The sequence below is a fragment of the Rhopilema esculentum genome, chromosome 7, assembly GCF_057945365.1.
Source record: "Rhopilema esculentum isolate cy_ngs chromosome 7, ASM5794536v1, whole genome shotgun sequence".
Classification (NCBI taxonomy): domain Eukaryota; kingdom Metazoa; phylum Cnidaria; class Scyphozoa; order Rhizostomeae; family Rhizostomatidae; genus Rhopilema; species Rhopilema esculentum.
In genome coordinates, this window is record NC_142821.1 from 1,047,033 (window position 1) to 1,066,494 (window position 19,462).

Consider the following 19,462-nt stretch of genomic DNA (forward strand, 5'->3'; position numbering starts at 1 on the left):
TAGAATATGTAAAAGTCCATCTGGTTTCTAAAAGTGTAATTTTGTCAAGTTATATTATGATATATTTTGTTAAAAGTGAAGTATAGTAATGTTAGTTCTACCATCTTTCTAACCAGGACCCCGCCCTTCAAATGTTGAAGTTGTGCGACTGCATTACTAAAGAAAAGCTGTTGTAATGGCTCGATATTAATGTGTGTGTGTGTGTGTGGGGGGGAGGGGGGGAGTGGGGTGGTAACAAAATATAATTTCCATTGATTTGTTGCAGCTCAAGGCTAGTTTAAATGCTATACATTTGCTTTCTTGTCGCATTCATGGAAATGTCATGTTTTAGCCCCAGCAGAAATCTGATTTTCAACGAAAGAGAATGTTTGTCAATGATGGTCTTTAGAAATAGTAGGCGATCAGGGAAATACTTTAAGAACGTGAAGCTGAATTCACATAAATACTCAAGGCGATTTACTATAAGAAGTAATTTACTATAAGATATAGAAAGTCTGCGAAAAAGCTAATGTATGTTTCACAGCAGATTCTACGAGTTGATAGTATAGGCGTAGGAGTCATAACAGTTGCGCGGCTTCACACCCCCCTCCCCCCTCCACCACAAAAGCAAGCCAAATTTATCGCACTTCAAGCTCCATTCGGTCAATCTTATCTGAACGAAGCGACAAAATTTGGGCAACTGCTACGTATATGGTTGAGAGATCATTAAATAGAAAGTTTTCAGTTCCAAATGGTTGTAAATGTTAATTTATACAAATCTTGATTCTACTTCTTTATAATCATGCACTAGGAATTTCTGATGTGGATGGAAACTTTCACAGAAAAAAAGAAGAGGTAGATAGGGTAAGAAGAAGTTCCGTGGAAAGTAAGTCATCAGCAGATAATTCGAAAAGGAACCGAAGAGAACCTGAGAGTGTCCCGGATGAAGAGAGTAGAGAGCAGTACCCTGGAAAGGGGAGAGACAACGATGACAAATATGGAAAATCTACTGAAGCTGAGGACAAAAGAAGTTCTAATCAGATTAAAAAAGGTAGCAAATTAGGCCGACCAAGCAAGGAATCATTAGACCAAATGGTAGGGTGTATCAGGAGCTCGTCAACAAGAGACGATTGGAGACGAATACAAGAGGAGTGAAGAGCATTTTTGTAGCTAGAATGAATCTTTAAAAAGATTGAAACTTATTGTAAAAACAAGCTGTAAAGCTTAAATTGATGTAAAAGCCACTGTCTTGTTTACTACGTATGAACTAGTTTCTGATTGTTCTAGTTGGAAAATTGGAGTCATCTTTTGAAGGAATATTGCTGAATTTGGATGTCCAAGCATAAAATACCAATATATAAGAGAGTGCTAGTCTTTTTAGTAGCAATATGACTATACCATCTTCAGATACAAGTAATAACTCCCAAAAAACATTTTTAGGTACTGGGGTGTGAAAGGCAACAAGGGATAACCAACAGACAAAACAATATTTGAGCTTCTAACCTCTTGTGTTAGAACCAATTTTCTCACAATGGATACATGCATTTCATTTCCAGAAGTAAACATTTCCAGCAGGAGTGCATTTCTCAATAAATATACGCTTCTTTTGGCTTGTTTGATCATTTGGGTAAACAGAAGATATTTTGTAATTTTTACTATTTTTAACTACCGTAAGATTTTGTGTTTTCATACATTCTTCTTATACCGTGTTTTATATGAATTCCTGCAAAACTGTAGATTTAATAAAATGTATGCCTTTGGTATGAAAACGTTTAGTGTATTAGTGAATGACAGGTTATGTTTGTGTTTAATCCTATGTCTTTTTCCTTTTCATTCAACTGGATGTTCTTTGGAAATAAAGTTTGAAATGCACAGAACTTCTGAACAACAGGCTATAGTTTATTCCACTTAACAACAATAAGACATTCTCAAACTCTAAATTTACCTAAATACAAGGATTAAATAAATATGATACATTTTTCTTACATAATTAGATATTTGCTGTATATAATTTCTCTACAAAGCCTACACAATGAAACAATTACACAACTATAGTAAAGAAATTAAAATCTATGAAAATATGAATTGTCTCTTCTATAATATTCATACCCTTAACCTTATTAGAAGACATCAAGGTTATTAAAAAGTCCCTCTTTGGCAATAAATGTTTTGATGGAAATGGTTGCTTGTTCCTGTGGTTAACACATAAAGAATAATAAGCAAATAGACATGTTTGAATGCAGACCTGTTATTGAGACATACATCTTCAGCTGGTGGCAGTCATTCTCTGCATAACTTTAACTTGCATTGCTTCTGCATACCTTTTGCGACGATTCTCTTTGTATGTTTTCAATCGCTCAGCCTCATCTTCAGAATCAGAACAGACACAATTCCATCTTAGGGTCTCATTGAATAAATTTACAACTTTATCAACACCGTCTCTACTGACATTCTCATAAGGAGTTGCCACTTGAGAAACCACAACACCTGCAACATTAGTCTGGTCTTGTTCCTTTGATCTCTTTGATTTTGCTTTGGTTTTTACTTTAGATTTTCGAGTGAGCTTTTTTGCACTATGAGAAGAGGGTCTCTGAGGCTTTGATCCTTTGCATTGAATGGTTGCTAAAAGTTTGTATGAAGATATCAGAAACACACAAATTACTTTTATGATTTATATGGGTATATTAATAAACAGACTGGGATATGGCCAAGGTATTGTGCAATCCCTGCAATAAAACAGTGCAGTGGCAGCTCGTGAGGTAAATTATTGGTGGGGCTGATGACAAAATATTCAAAATCTAAAGCCATAGACCCAAAACACCAAGAATAATAAACTAATCCACAAGGCTATCATAATTTTGAAAGTTTTAATTGAAAACAACAAATGCTTCTATTAATTATGTGTAATTCAAAATTAACAAAGAAATAAACTTTGTTCAATGTTGGCAAGGTCAACTTTATTTGTTCAAGTCTGCTGGACTGCTTCTCACTTCACAAAGATCAATTTCTCTTCAAGATCAACATTGCCTGTTACAACCAACAAATATTCAGTCACCATTAAACTGAGTTACTTGGTGCTAGTTTCAACTAGCCCTGAAGGAATGCAGATTTGTGCAGAATTGACCAAGCAGAAGGAATTGACCACTTGATTGGTGCATTCTCTTCTAGTTTGGGGCCAGCCCCAAAAGCTCGGGAGATGGTTTTTGATACGCGTGTTTGTCTAGTTTTCAAAAGAACTGCAGGCATTTGGACCTAAACAAAATATTTTTATCTAATTTTAGAAGATATAAAACTTTTGAAGATAGTCCCAGTGAAGTAATTTGAAGACTTGTGAAAAATTTCATTCCTTGCATCTAAACTTTCATACCAACAAAAATTTATTAGAAATTGCAAAATTTTTTAACCCTCATTTTTCAAAATCCAATTGTTTTCTAATTTCACTAACTTCTAAGGTTCACTAAGTTTTTTAAAAATACCTGAGTGTGTACACTTTTGAAAGTTTTGAAGCACATTTTAACGAAGATGTACGATAGTGGTAGTAGTTCACAAATTACAGCTTTGTGAAAAAATTGGTTAATTGTTCATGAAGACATAGATCTGTCTAATAACTTGTTAATGATCTTGTTAAAAATAATTTGCCAATTCTCAGAGGCAGTTCCCAGTAAACGTTTCCATTCAAATACATTACAAAAAGAAACACCTTCCCAACAAATTTCAAGTATCTTACCCAACACATTCCACTAATTAATATCGCATTGAAACGTATAGGAAGTAACGTGGCAAAGAAATGTACGCCCATTATACCTTTAACGTTTGCATTCACGATTCCGTCCGATTCTAAACTTGAAGCAGTTGCACTTGAAGAGCTCCGTTTTGCTAATAAGCGGGTTGAAGTCTCTGTTTCCTTAGAAAACCTTCTATCTGTGTCATACATATGAGGTCCATCATTTTTTTGCAAGTAATTCCGGGATCGCAGTTTTAACTTCCTAGCAGGAGTTATTGGCATGATGTAATTTCCACCTCTTCTCCAGATGTTTACTTTGCTTTTAGACCGTATCGTGTAAAATCTGGCTTAGCCAGCTTTGGAATAAGACCTTGTTATGGTAAATTTAATGGTCACATCGTGAAATGCATCCAATTCATCATGACATCATAGACATCCACAATACCACCACATTCAAGGCTACCGCTGTTTCATTATTCATTCAAATAAAAACAATGTCTAAATGATAAACTATTCACGATTAGATTTCTTTCTGTATTGTAACTGCCGTTACTTCACCAGCCTTTATTAATTAATGTAATTAAATAGTTAAATTTGAATTAACCTCAAGAGGCTGTTCCAGGTTGTTTTCAACATTTTCAGGCAGTTGCCATAGAAACATTCTGGCAAGGTCTGGCTCCGAACGAGGCAGACAGAGGGCTAACATTAAAAAGGAGAACAGAGGGTTGACATTGGTTCGTTTCATTTACTCTAATGAAGCCCTGTATGCCTTAGCGAAGTATCAGTATATTTCTTAAATTTAATTTATTTTGAAAATTTTATCCCGTGACATTGGATTCTCGTCGTCGTATTGCTTTGTTCCTGTATATCCTTCATTAAAAAGGAGGTTGGAGGGCAGACCCAGCGTATTGGAAACTTTTGAATTAAAATTTTCAGTACATACTTTGTTTTGGACTCATTTTTTCAAAGCCCTTGATCAACTAGAGTGCTCATGAAAGCAGATACGGTGGAGAAGAAGAGGACAAGCTGCAGCGCCCGAGCGCTTATTCGAGGCATTACGGTATATTTTATAAGTATTCTTGTTGAGCGGGCCTTGCAGTCGATGCTAAATGCAGACTCATCGTGATGTTAACGGAGAGGATACCATCTAAGCATGTTGTAACAAATCATCGGTAAACATTTTTTTATTTGGAGCTATGCAATATTTGGAGAGAAACGGAGTTGCAATTCGTCAGGGCAAAGCATGATAGATTCATAGTGATATTTATGAAACTGATCTCATTTCAGATTGCAATACTGCTTTTCATACAGAAATAGGCCAATCTTTACAGCGAGAAGGACTGCAAAATTGCAAAATGCAAACCAGAGCGGGACCTCCCTGAACAAAGTCAGTGTGCTCGAGCCATATATCTCGACAAAGCTGGGGCCATGTTTCGCTAGAAACTTTACCGTCGAAACATACGATCAGCAAGTGGAAAATCAGTTTGAACTTTGCTGTCAAAGCTGGTTGACTTTTACTTGCCAAACAACAGGGAAATGTCGCCTCAACAACTCACCAGCTCTTTGACATTCAAAAGAAAGAAACGATAAAGAAAAACGAGTTTAGAGTAAATTCTATATAAAGCATTACTAAATCTGTCTAAAACGAAATAAAAATAAAAGTAGCTCTGACAGGTTTTAGTATCTGATTCTACAATTTCATATTTGGTTTGATAACACGAATCAATTTGAAATACTATGTTATGCGGATAATGAATGGAATCAAATTCATAGATTTAGTAAAGGAAGGCTAAGCCAACGAACTGGTATCAGATCAATCGATGCAGCTGATACATACTGCACTACTTACTACTAGCTGTCAACAGATTATAACCAACGCCACTTGAGGTACAAAGTAGTTTTGGAATATGATTTTATGCATCATTTATCAGTTATCAAGACATAAAAAGAGATAAGATACATAAAAGGAGGATCAGTGTAAAGCCAAGCTTCGTTTAATTTTTACATTTACAGCTAGAAAATAACAAGCTGTATTTCATCATTTTGTTCCTTTGCGAGTCTCTGTCTGCAACTACACCTCAGTTACTTTGTCGTCGTCTTTCAAATAATGAATCGAACAAATAAACATGTACATAAAACAAAATGATCGTTTGTCATTCCCCTTAGTTATCATAGTCGTGAAGATATCGTTTGAGCCATTCTGCAATAATAAGCGTAAAATGTCATCTATTTAACAGACAATAGCTTTATTGACAACAAACAGCCTGTTGTCCCCATCTACAAACGTAGTTAAAGAAAATAGACTTAGGTAATAATTTATCATTGAGCACTATACTGGAATGTCTTGCATACAGTCAATTTCAACTCTTTAAGGTGGTCAGGGTTGGTTTTCATCTTCAGCAACCTAAAAAGAATTTAGCTTGATTAAATAAAAAGACAAAACGCACAAGATTAATAAAATACCATGCTGGGTTGCAACTCAAGGATCAGAACCTGGGAACTAGGTTCCCATAAGATTTTCAGACTTATCAGAAAATTTTTTCGAACACACCAATTTGCGAAAAAATATCTTTAGTTATTACATCAAGGAATATATTGTCCTTCAGACTGCGAATCAAACAAGAAATTCTCAATTTTTGCAGAACTTGATGCAAGTCTGAAGGACAATTATCTTCAAATGGCAGCAAATTTTCAGAAAAATGTTTAAGTTCTCAGAAAGGAACTTTTGTTGCAGCCATTTTACAAGGCTCGGCAATGGAAGTGTTACAAGGAACATTAAATAATAACGACTCCATCAATGACATGAAATAAACATTCATAGTTGATGTGTAAATAAATTTCGCCAAATAAAGGTTCAAGGAAAAAAATAATCCTGTGTAACAACTAGAGACTGTGGACCAAAAAGACTGGTCTATCGATGAAACCAATTCTCTTCAACGTAAATATTTAAAGAGTGAATGTTTGAGTTAAAAATTGAACGGTAAATAACAAATTACTCTAACCAACCTCTTTTCGTTTTCCGGTGTCTTGAATTGAAAGCTGCTCTTTTAGCATAGCTACAAAAGTGAAAAAAGAGACTTGCGAGTTTGCTAATCGAGATTGGGTGTACCACAATCTAGAGTGCCTGGAACAATTGTGTACATTGTGGAATACCCTGTTTCCTGCAGCATGCCCCCGTAATGATGAACATTTTCAAACTCCTTGTTATCGCATGCAAATGGCTTCAAATAATCAATAAAAAACTCAGTCAGACCACCTTTTTGGGACGCAAATTAAAATCAGGCTTGGTTTGCACGTTTGGTTTTCAAACATCTAGATCAGATGAACGGAGGTAGAGAGAAAAATGAGTTCAGAGAATTCCAGAACTGGTTTTGACGATGAGTGTAATTAGCTTCGAGAATGGGGTCTATGAAATATCTCAGAGTTTCAGAATATTTTGAAAGCATATCTGTAGTTGCGAATTGAATAGGTCGATAAATATCGAGCTGTAAGACAAGTTTATAAGGAAGTTTTTATTCAAGAACCATCTTATATTCTATAGGAAAAGCGAAGAAAATTGGTTAGGTTGCAGGACCTTTTAGGTCAAAACAAAACAAGCTCAAAAAAAATTGAGAAAATTTGTACCTATTTCTTGTCGAGCTTGGTCCAGATCTGACTGCAATATCTTCTCGGTACTTTCTTTATCGAACTGCTCTGCCATTACACGGTCTTTTAAGAACATTATCTACGATATGAAAATATAAATTTCATGAGCCTTTGTCATTGAAATACTTGAAAATGCCATGAAAATGCTGGAACAGAGAAAACTGTATAGTTTAATTACCAGTGAAGTACAACAGAATTTGCGAGAAAATACACCCAAAGAGAATGAGAGTGAATGATACGAGCATGGTTGGACTCAAACCCACGACAAGAGACCAGCTTGTGACAAGTAGCTCAGAGGTAGAGCAACCACGTTCAATGTCGCTTGTCACTGGTTCGAGTCATGTTCACTCTCTGGCTTGTTTCTCCTGGCATTATGTAATCATCATATGCGTTCTTGGGAAGTGTCAGACAATAAGGAATTTTGTATGCTTACACTTTTTTACACTTGCTTCCTACATTTAAATCAAGAAGAGACTGCATTTCTCAACGGAGATCGAACGTAACCGATATGATAAAATAATGACTGTTTTAACTAGAGCAATGTACCTAGAGGATTAGGGTTTTCTTCTTAAATATCTTCTATGGAAAGGTGTAAGGACCCTTAATGGTTGAAATACAACAAAGCGTAGGTACTTCAGGTAAATAAAACATTGTGCAAAAAGAAAACTCCTCCCTCTCATATATAGGCTAGAGATTTTCAAAAGTTTTTAAAGAAATTTCAAAGAGAAAAATGAAGCTTTGCTCTGAAATACAAAATTTTACCCTACAGTTAAAAAAATTACAAAAACATACATAACAGAACAAGAAATAATTTGTTATGTATTATAATGTCAAGAGATGTTCATATAAAGAAACACTCATACGTTTGTGATTGAAAGTCAAGGTAACGATATGAATAGTAAATAAATTTCAAAATAACCAACCTCACTCCGTAGCTGCTGCTCGTTTATCGTGGCATTGAGTTGCAATTGTTCCATCTTGTCTTTGACAACTTGAGGATCAGCTTCACTTTTTGAAGCCTTGGAAAAGATATTATTATAAATACTAATGTTAAAGGGTGTGCTCAAAATCTAGTCTACAAAAAAAGTAGCCTTATTGAGCCAAACATTTTGGTTTTCTTAGAACGAACGATGTATAAATTTACATTTAGTTTCTTCAAGCAACAATATTTTGCATGAAAAATTGCTTTGATGTGATTTTACGTTTATACGTTAGTTAAGATTTGATGTAATTTTACATGTCATGTTACAAATTATTTTTAATTCACCATCCATTTTCTCTGTCATTTTCTTTACGGAATTAAAAATCACGTTTTATTAGTTTCAAATAAAGAAAACTTAAATTTTTTTTACCCATTGTTTATTTACCACGTTAGTGGTTTAATTAATGCGAGAGCCATACTTTATATACCCACAAATATTCAATTTGAAAGTACAGTTATAGTACAACTTAATCTACATCCTAGGACAGTGACTTCATCCTTTGAAAATCTAGTTCTCCGTGACTTCAGTGTGGATGATCTATATATACAATACTAATAACTTATTAACAATATTTTCAACGTACCATTGTGAGTTGTTGATCGTCTCTTAACGTTTCCTGGATTGCTTTTAGATTTGCATTTTCTTCGCGCAGTGAGTCCAACTAGAAAAAAGCAGAGACGTATAAAACTTGATATCAATGAAAAAAAAACAAAAAAGTTTATAATTAACGGGATACTTGACAAATGAAAATGCTGTTGAACTAAACTATTCCTTACTGCTAAACTAAACTGAAAAAAATTCTACAAAAGTGGCATGCGTCAAACAAATCATGAAATTAAGCTTCAAAAATCCATCATACCTCGCTCATCATTTTATCTCGATCTTCAGAAAGTTGTAGCTTAAAGTAAGATAAGAGTGGAGCATAAAAACAAAGGTTTTAGCGAGAAATTTTAAAGCATGGAAAAAGATACAAAAATATTTCTTGGTGAAGTTATGAACATCAGTCATTATGAAGGATTAATATTTCTTATTTATATGGGCGATACCTCTAGCCAGATCACATTGCTATTTTTATCTGATTCTCGGCTATAAAAATCTCTTTCAATATATTTGATTTTTCAGTGGTTTTTCAATGATTTTTAAAACAACAACTAACCAATTTGAAATGAACATCTTCTTGTAGCGACAAGAAATCGTTTTGGATTTCGTCAAAGATTTTCTGTTGCTCATTTTCCTTTTCGGCGTGTAGATGAATCTGAAATCGAATAAAAGACGATTCAGTCAGATATTGCTAGTTATCAAACACCTTGGAACATGTATATGCCTCCGAGCACTTCCCCTTTTTCTAACGTTTTAGACTATTGCAGTTTCTTTAAACTCAAGTTGTAATAGAAAATATTTTGCATTGATGTTGAAGGGAAATCAATAAAGCATTTGCTGGTCAAATTATGTAATAAAAATTGCGATCAAAGCCGCTACCTGATTTTGGGCATCTTCAGAGGCTTTACAAATACTTTTTTCCAGCTTGTCAACTTTTTCCTTCTCTGCACGTAATTCCAGCTGTTTTTGATTGAAAGAAGTAATTTCAGACAAGAACACAGTCTTAAACCTCCCCTTTGGGCAAAGTAAATACATAGAAATATAGTAAAGAATTAAAGTAAAATTTAATAGAGAACAAAAATTATATAAACCTGACGGGAAAGGGATTTATGGCTACACCAGAGTGAAAGATGAAAGGGAAATACTATTGAAAAGGAAAAGCAAGAAAAAAGAAAAAAAGACAGAAATGATGTCTCAATAATAAAAGATTAAAAGAAAAGTGAAGTCACGAGATAATATAATAGTAAATAAAAACAATAACATAAAAACAACATAAGAAACATTAGGCATCAACTTTATCATAAATTGAAGGTCGAGAATGTCATTTTAAATGAAGCAGAAGACGAAACTTGCTTATAACCCTTATCCTTAATCGTTCGATAAATGCTCTAGAAGGTGAAAGGGTAGAAGCTCTTGAAATCATGCCAGTAATTTATAATACAAATCATAGCAGCACAAATGCTAGGAAATGGTTTGTATTAAGACACATTCATAACATCAGGCATACAGATTACACGATCAGAGAGCAGAATTTCTATCCTCAAAATAAAAACGCTCTATTCTTACCTTTTCCTTCTTTGCGAAAGTCATTAATGCATCTTTTTTGTCCTTTAAATCAAGATGTTCTCTCTGCAACCGTTGCAACTGCTTTTCGTAGTTTTGGCACATCATACAAGCTGGATGTGTTGTCAAAGACTTAAATCAACAGAAAGTTAATAAGAAGAGTTTTTGAAGCGCAGCTACGTTTATAATATTCACTTTTTAGATTGCTTAAAAGTCCGTATTGAATTCGATTACGATGGTTCCAGCTTATGATAAAAAAGATACATTGAGTCCTGAAAAACACATTATCAGTTTAAACATTCAAATCATACTTTGGTAAATCATTTAAAGGTTTAAAAACTATCCTAGTCTGTGAAAACTAAGAAAGATAACTAAGAAAAGAGCCTAGGACAATGTCCTAAAAATAAATCATTAACAAAAATTTGAGAAGTGTGGGAAGTCATTTAAGAAAAATCCTCACCTCTTTCATTGTACTCCATCCAGTCTCGTTCAAATGTAATTTCTTCTCTAATTCGGCTACTGTTGGGGATGAAATGACTGCCCAAGCATCTTCCCCTGATGCAGAAATAACTGCAGAGACGTCGCCTTGAGACAAAGATTTGCCAGCCGGCGATGGAATACGTATGCCTTAGAAGAAGAAAATTTGATGAAAAGAGGATAAAATGTGGACGATTTAACTTTAAAATGCCTAATGAAAGCAGTTATAAGTTAGTTATCACCTTTACAAAACTTATTTTCTCGAACCATCAATAAAAAATCTTCCACTGTAAACAGCTATGGTCAAATAACTAATCTGTGCTGGGCTCATTTGAGGGCTGTCGGCGTTTCCCAATATTCTCGAGGAGTAAGGATAGGATATGGAGCGGGGGAGGGGTGTTAACAAACAGGGGGGGAGGGCAGGGTGAATGACGAGATCTCCTTATTCCACATGACAACGCCTAATCTCACATATACGCAAGGAGATGATTAAAAAAGATGAGCTACCTTTTTCATTGGATATATCCGAGCTTGATGCAGACTTTCTCATCATATGCTCTTTGTCCTGCTTCACTCCGTCGATATCTTCCTGTAATTCCTCCCCTTCTTCCAAGCTTCCAAAGCGATTCATTGAAACTTTAGATGGTGATGAATCAGGACTATCAACGCTTCCATTACTTGAAGGTGTCGAAGATTGTATCTTCTACAGAGAAATGACATATATGAATTGTGACGTCACGTTACAAATAACGAGGGCTTAATAAAAAGGTGATCTTTGGCAGTAGCTGAATTTTTCTGAAAAAGATTAATTGGCTCATATCAAAAGTAAGCCTATTTAATGACGCTAAACACGCTACACCTTTATCTTAATATACAACTGTTAGTTAGGAGAAAAAAACAGAAAACATTGGCATGTGGCATTGCTATAATAGGGCAGTCGTGATGCTTGTCATGGCTGTAATATAAAGTTATCGCTTACTTCTTGAAAGTAAAACATCCACCTTTATACATGCTATTAGTAAAAATGGTTTTAAAATTATCGCATAGATAATAGGCTTTGAATACCTCAATAAGATGAACGTCGTTTGGATCTACACTACTCTGCCTCAAAATTTTGTCTTTCTTAGGGCTATCATCAAAGTTAATGAGGTCGTCATTTGAATTCCCGGCCGCCTGGGAATGTCCGGTAGGTGTTTTTACAGCATGCGCCGGTCGGGCTTGCATTTGGCGGTATTCCTTTGAGAGACGCTCATTCTGTGCTGGTGTTAGAAGCTCGCGCATCTTTTCGATTTCCCAAGAGAGGGCCATGTGTTGTTCTAAAAACTGCTCGTTTGCTTTCCTCCAAGTCTCTTTCAGGTCCTTATGGTCTGTCTTTTCTTGCTCTAACAGCCTGCAAACTATGCAATAAATAGTACAAAATAAACAGGATGAGAAATAATTTAGAATTGCAGCTTTTAAGAAAACAAATAGGAAAATATGAAGCTAATCAAAGAAAACAATGGCTGGACACAAAGCTTCTCACTTACCATGATGTAATTCGCTTCTTAATTTGTCTGCGTCTTCTTGAAGTACGCCTAGAAGGAAAAGCTAAATGATTTGTGGTGTTATAAGGAAGAAAATATTCAGCTTGGAAACTGTCTTCACAAGGAAATGTACACCTCAAGGCAGTCTTAGCAGAGAAAGTGCTTATCAGAGGCCTAAATATTTTCCGTACTCGTATTTAATTCCTGCAGCTGGTAATCTCTGCAGTTTTTCTGGATACGCTGTTCTATGTTCCCATAATTTATTTGTCTCTAGCCTAATTAATTTGCTTAACTTGTAAAGACGAAAGAAAATTGATTAGAGAGATAAAGCAGTTAACTAGATCCAAGATAGGTAACCCTTTAACTGTGCCCAGTGCTTCTGGATCTAAGAAATACAAGACTTGAAGCAAGCTTTGTGCTGGCAGAAGATTGACACTTTAATGTACAACACGTTTCATTTCTACGGATAAAGCTTTTAATAGCATCAATATTCGCTAAAACTCTGAACGACATATCTTAAAAAATAAAATGTCAATCAAAACCGGCATTATTGACAGTTTTAAGACAACTTACTGAGTCTGGGTTGAGAAGATGAATTTTGGTAGGGATCTTTGAAAGGAGCATTTGTACAAAGAAATAATGGTTCTTATTTATAAAGATCATGTGAACAAACAGCCTCTCCACTACTGTATGATGTGTGAAGTCACGATATCTAAGCCTTTCTTTTAATATGAACAATACAGAATCAGATTGTGGGTGTTTGCCCCGCAGTCATTCAGACATAACATGTTACCTTTTTGGGTATTTAATACAGCAACAAACATCTCTAGATCGGTCCGCGAGGAGCGCTCTGCATCTAAATAGGTCTGTAGCTCTTGTACTTTACTGACTAAAGCCTCTGTGGAGGTTTCACCTTCTATTGCGGTTTTAGCAGCCTAAGACAAAATTTGAAATCAAAAACATAGGGTAAACCTAAGCTTAATTTTGATTGTGCTTAGAAAAAGAAAAACCTATTGATTATAGAAACTAATTCATTAACCTCGTGTAGATAGCTTTGAGCAACTAACAAAGCTTGAGATTAAGTAACCGAATTTCAACAAAAAGTCTACGATTAAACAAAACCACGGAAAGCTGTGTTGAAAATTTTTACATCGAATGCAGGATCCAGATGTAAAAAATATCCATCAATAGAAGCAAACCAATCAAAAAGCTCTTCTTCTATTCCTAATTCTTGTTTGATATTATGTGCTGTGATAAGAAAGTAAGCCTATTTTTCAACTGCACCAATATTACTTCCGTAGGATAGATATCATTTCAAAGGACTTTAATACGTAATACACAAGAATACGGTTTTCAAATTAACATATATACCTTTGCTTCAAATATTTTAAGCCTCTGGTTGGCATCTTTAAGCTTATATTTCAATGCCTGTATTTCCTGAAATAAGAATGAGAAAACTTTTTAAAAATATGTCTGTTAATGAAGAATTTTATAGACAAGTGCTCCGAATTGATCTTGCCTGCCACGGTTCCAGAAACAGCTCTCTGATGAACATCCTTTTAAATTCATTTGGACTAGGCCAAGGGTGAGCAAGTTCAAACCCAGTGGGTTTTACAGGAATTAATTTAAAATTAGCACAACCGGGGGGGTGGGGGTGGGGGTGGGGGGTAGAGGATGACATAGAAATAGAAAATGCTGGGTTTAGGGAAAAGCAAAAACCTGAAATAGACACATGAATCTTGTGATGTTAAAACTTCTAGCCAAACTTCTAGTTTTAAACCTATATTATCTATCAAAAAGGGGTGGTTTTTTAAAGCAATAATTTTCTGGTAGCACCCCATTCTACCCTGCATTCCATCGTAAGGTAGATGAATACGATGGACTCTGGTCATTCTCTTTCGAATACCAATGAAAATGTACATTATGATAAAAATCATAAACATTTGGCAAAACTCATTTTGTTTGAAAAGCACTATCATTTATATAATGCAAAACTGTAATGAGAGTTATTAAAACAAATAAAAATACAAAAACCACAATAAGTAAAAAATTTGTTTTTATTTTCAGCTCGAAAAAAGACAACCTAAAATAAAATTACAACTGCTGATATCATCAGTTAGAATCGATAGGCTAGAAGATTCTGCTACATAAAATATGATCTACTATATACTGTCAAAGCTTTGCGAATGAGAAGATACCTCACAAAATCCAGTTGACATTAAAATGATGGATAAACTGCCTTACAAAATGTGTCTAACTTCAATTAGGGCTTGAAGCTGTTAAAGCATTTCTCAGAGTTTTGAAGACTTGAAGATTATATTACGTTTACTGTTAAAAAGGAAAGACGCATGTAAGAAAATATTTCTTCAGAAAAAAGGCAGAGCACAGAATTCGATATTCTAAAAGAGTAAAGTTGGGTTATTTGTTAGTTATTTTAACGGAAAGATTTTAAGGTTATACCTCTTCGAGGGGCAAAACTATTGATCGCCAAGCCTTTACACTTTCTTGTGCCTACGAAAGCGGAAACGTATTCTAATTAGTTAGGGATTACACACAGGGGCCAGCAATTACATTCTGGTAAGGTAAATTTACAATGCACCCGACAATTGTTTATCACTTTTCTTAATCTTATGTTCATTGAAAACTGTGGGAAACCAATTTATCAACACGAGACGATTCCTGATACTTGAGTTGCCCAGTTTCGTGGGGGTGACTAGCTACACCCTCAGCCCTATATTATAAACAAAGTTGGCTCAATAAATCGCTTTATGCGAAGCTATTGCTACTTAGTGAAGAGGCGATTCATTATGGGATGTCTTGTATTATGTCTAGTAACTTTCCAGAATTATGGAATATTTAGCTCCAAGCAATCTTTTTAAGCTCTCAGTTGGTTTTATCGCTGGCATTGCTGTTTGTATGCCACTTTCACTAATTATCCTGAAGACTAGTTGTGGCGAAATAAAAAAAGCAAATGAATGGTAAACCATGCATTTATAGCAAATATGAAACATCATAAAACAACAATCCCATCGAGGGTTGCACTTTCCATTGAGCTCAATAGCACATAATGGTAACACAGAATGAAGAGAAGCAAACATTTCTGTTACCTGTTTCAAAGTGTCAGAAAGCTCGTCATCTTTATTCTCTGCCTTTGTATCTTGTGCTGGAGGTGCACCGGCCCCTCTTTTTATCGCTTGTGAAACCATGGACATTATACCCTCTGATTTCTCCTCCGACTTCATGGCTTTAATTTGTTGCTCAAGCTTCTGGTTTGCAGCAATAAGTCTTTTATTTTCTTCATCAAAATGCTTAGCAGTTGTTCCCCTTGCTTCATTTACAGCTTCTACAAATGATCAGTTTTTCAGTCAAAGGCAGTATTGCAGTATTCCCTGGCAATATTGCAGAAAATACAAGTATATAAAGCCGAAGAAAAAGGACAAGACCTGAGAAATTTAATAAACCATGCTCTCAAAAATCTTCTGTGACATGAACAGCACTTTTCCTGTATCCAAGTGAAACTGGAGGCGACAAAAATTGTCTATAAGGTGATATAACCAGGACCATATTTTCCAACAGGATCCTATTTCTTTCTTGAATACTCCTTGTAGATAATTACTCCAGTCCTCAATTATTCTTAGATCTCTTACACAAAACAGCTTCCTCGAATGTGGTAAAGTGCTGTATATATAAACACATACTGTAAAAAAAATTACTTCAATTCTTGATGCATTACCTTTCCATATGTGCTCCATTGAAGCAAGTTCTTCAACATGTTTCACTTTCATTGCAGCTAATTCTTCATCTCTTGTTTCATATGATAATTTTGCAGCTGTTTGGACACTTTCTACACTGGCCCTTAAGCTAGCAATCTCTTCTTCAAGATCTTTTACCCTTTGTACTGCGCTTTCACTTTTCAGTTTTTCCTCTTTAAGCGATGCTATTTGAGAATTATCACAATCATTTATCACAAACAAATTGAAAATCATTTTAACACTGAAATACAAAAAAGGGTGCTAATGAAGTAAGTTTTCAATGGCAAACAGACACTGTATTTGTTATAATTTTATAGTCTATGGCTGTATTTCTGTCAATACTATGTCATATTGTCATTCTTCAGTGACTGCACAGGCCAAAAAAAGGAACTGACAACAAAGGCTCAAATCTCATTGACTGCATTCAAAAAGTCAATGTATTACCAACATCAGAAATATAAGATGTCAATATAGCTGAATACCTAGTAAGCTAAATCTAGTTTTATTCCATAAAATATTTCACCCTATCTTTTGCTAATGGCCTTCATTAGGAACGCAAAAAGCCAATATTGATTGGTGTTACAGAAAAGCAATACTATTGCATTTGTGTTGATCTTCTAAGATCGTCTTTTAAATCAATCCAAGAGTGTGTGATATAAGTGATGACATTGCCTCATCTGAAAGCAACATTGCCAAAACCTCACTATCACCCAATCAACAACCAGCACATTTACATTAGATCTAGGAATGTTAAAAAACATTCTCTGACAAATGCCTCTTTTCGACAGGGAGTGTTTTTCAAGGTTGAGGGGCACTTATTGAATTTCCAAATTAAGGAAGTATACAATTAAACACATACCTTCACATTCTAAAAACATTGATCTAAATTTGGCTCTTTTAAGGCCAAACTCATGCTCAATTTTGTCTTTCTCCATTAACAGCTCCTGGTACTTTGCTTTATAATAATCTCCTATAATATAAAAAGGCATACTCAGCTAGATAAAAATTGGAAAAGTCTGTACCTCAAAAACCAAAATGCAAAGTTCTAGCTTTACATACAGATCCTTTTACACATGTATCTAAACCAATGTATACAGCCAGCAGTTACACATATATTACGCAGTTTTGTTGGGTGTGAGTGGGAAAAAATAATTCTTTGACTATGTGCTAGGAAATTAAAAGGTTATTTTGGCTTTCTTGCAAAGATTTACATAACTAAATGGAACATTGCATTGATACTTTAGAATATATGTTGAAGTTAATATATTTCAGGTGGCAAATAAAGTAAGATATGTTTTGTTTTGGTATGATAAGAACATGGAAAGGTCTCACACAAAATGTTACAAATGTTAGGTTATGTCTAGATCGATGTTTCGTTTAGTACTGATCAGTAAAATATTTCGTTGCCAAATATCTAAAATACTGTTGTGTTAAATGTTTAAGATGATGACATCAGCTTTTTGCAGTATGTAACATTTGAGCATTGAGCAACAATTTAAAAGTTTTTCTAAATTATTTTTTAGAAGTTTCGTATCAAAAATTGTGTCAGTCTTCAGCCTTCGCGCTTTAAACGGGTTGGGTTAGGCCACACTCACACTGGAACTTCTATTGGCATTGCAAGAAGATATCACAATCAAAACTACAGTTACAAAAAATTAAAAGCAAACCTTTCGGTTCCTCCATGGTTGCCATTCTTCTTGCCTATTTAATATTAAAATTAGTTTCCTTCGTTTGTGTTAACATGCAGACTTTCATGAACTGGTCGGTGTCCTAACTTTTCATCAGCCATTTTTCTCATAAGGCCTCGATTTTGTTTTTCTTTTTCTTTCCCAGAATGCACCAGTACTCAAAGGGTAGAGCCAGGGCTGACAGTGAAGAGGTCCACAAATTTTCGTGCTTCAGGGGGGAATTTTACCGATTTGTAGGGAAGATCTCTCCACTGCCCCTTCAATAAGAAACGAAAATAACATTCGCAACAAACGAGTTTTGCGCCTTACTTCCGCTCAGGAAAGGAAATCTATACTTTATTCGAGTAAAACAGTCATATAGAAAACAGTTATGGGTAGACAGGATGGTCCTGTGCAATATGCGAAAAAACTTTTGATATTGATTTTTGCGATGTCAGTGTAAGGAGGGGCTCTAACAGAACTTTTAGGTACCCATTACTGCCCAGAATTTTACCCACCCAACCCTCCGCTCCAAAAAAATTTTCTTTATGCCCCTTATTCACTTCCATGTTTTTTAAAAATTAATTTTGTGTTCACCTAAGAAAATTAATTAACCTAAGAAAATTGAGCTCCGAAACTTGAGTTTCAAAATTGAGTTTCGTTGATTGAGAGGTAGTAATTGAAGAACTGGTAGTGCTTGAGGAAGGGTCATGTTTTTATCAACTAACATCGATTTATATCTTGTTCTCATAAAGGAAAGAGAGCTCACGAGAAAGACTTCATCTAAAAGTGCCAAGGCCTTTTTGGTCTGTTCCTGCCAACAAGATATCTTCCAAGATAGGAAAAGTCTCACGCACTTTAAATTGAGATAAAACCACTGCAAAATATAAATAGCTTGCAACAATTCAAGGCGTAAATTCTGAATTTGGAAGCTAAACAGGTGTTCGAGTGGACGATTAAGGAATACAACTAAGTATCAGGGCCCACACCACCGGGGGGGGGGGGTAGGCTGAGGGGCCATGGCCCCCTACTTTTTTGGCAAGCAAATTCCATAGAGGTCCTGTTTTGAAGCCCAAAATTTAAGTTCAGTGTATAGAACTTGGCCCTTCCTCTTAAAATACGTGGCATGAGTCCTGAGTGTAGGTTGTGTTGTAATTAGCGTACGTCACGTGACGTTATTTCATTTTCTATAGAGTTTTGTTTGGTAGTTGTTGAAACAGAGTTGAGGAGTTATGTTGCGAAAAAGAGTTATGTTACGTTGAAGAGTTATGGAGTTCAAAATATGAAGTTTAATGTACGAAAGTTATTATAGAGTTACGTTTGCGTTGTATATATTATCCTTTTGTAAATAGCCTTTTTGAGTTGAGAAAATTATCGGAGTCAAGTTTGGAATTGGGTTGTATTCAGTTATGTGTTATCTGCTAGGATTCCACGAACCAGGGTGAAGAAACACAGGTTTAAATAATGAAAACAACCCAGATTCAATTTCACAACAGGTTGAACAGTAGCAAAATAATCAAGTCTTGTTGCTAACCCGCCAAATTGTTTG

General features: G+C 35.1%; 3 protein-coding genes across 6 annotated transcripts in view; 1 reads left to right on the plus strand and 2 right to left on the minus strand.

Annotated features, from left to right (window-relative positions):
- The window catches only part of LOC135683856 (uncharacterized), a 41,207-nt gene extending 39,417 nt beyond the window's left edge, over window positions 1–1,790 (plus strand). For all 3 annotated transcript variants that reach the window (XM_089109517.1, XM_089109518.1, XM_089109516.1), the window contains one exon: window positions 791–1,790. In XM_089109517.1, the coding sequence (XP_088965643.1) occupies window positions 791–1,134 (344 nt within the window). In that variant the 3' untranslated portion in view covers window positions 1,135–1,790. The remainder of the gene's footprint in view (window positions 1–790) is intronic.
- LOC148959907 (uncharacterized) lies at window positions 1,155–4,385 on the minus strand. Its single transcript, XM_089109520.1, has 2 exons — window positions 3,784–4,385; window positions 1,155–2,601 (listed from the first exon to the last, which is right to left on the minus strand). Exons 1-2 carry the CDS (start codon window positions 3,983–3,985, stop codon window positions 2,246–2,248), a joined length of 558 nt encoding a protein of 185 aa, XP_088965646.1. The 5' UTR covers window positions 3,986–4,385; the 3' UTR covers window positions 1,155–2,245.
- Window positions 4,386–5,304: 919 nt separating this feature from the next.
- LOC135683858 (rab GTPase-binding effector protein 1) lies at window positions 5,305–18,072 on the minus strand. 2 transcript variants are annotated; one of them, XM_065199239.1, is made up of 20 exons: window positions 17,914–18,072; window positions 17,106–17,216; window positions 16,228–16,431; window positions 15,602–15,837; window positions 14,955–15,005; window positions 13,866–13,931; window positions 13,288–13,429; window positions 12,498–12,545; window positions 12,037–12,368; window positions 11,479–11,674; window positions 10,955–11,121; window positions 10,498–10,626; window positions 9,811–9,891; window positions 9,488–9,586; window positions 9,191–9,229; window positions 8,915–8,992; window positions 8,272–8,367; window positions 7,328–7,427; window positions 6,710–6,759; window positions 5,305–6,107 (listed from the first exon to the last, which is right to left on the minus strand). In XM_065199239.1, the coding sequence occupies exons 1-20, from the start codon at window positions 17,936–17,938 to the stop codon at window positions 6,081–6,083; spliced, it is 2,277 nt and encodes a 758-aa protein (XP_065055311.1). In that variant the 5' UTR covers window positions 17,939–18,072; the 3' UTR covers window positions 5,305–6,080. The 2 variants fall into 2 exon arrangements, with proteins under 2 accessions (XP_065055311.1, XP_065055312.1); XM_065199240.1 differs by lacking the exon at window positions 14,955–15,005.
- Window positions 18,073–19,462: the final 1,390 nt, after the last annotated feature.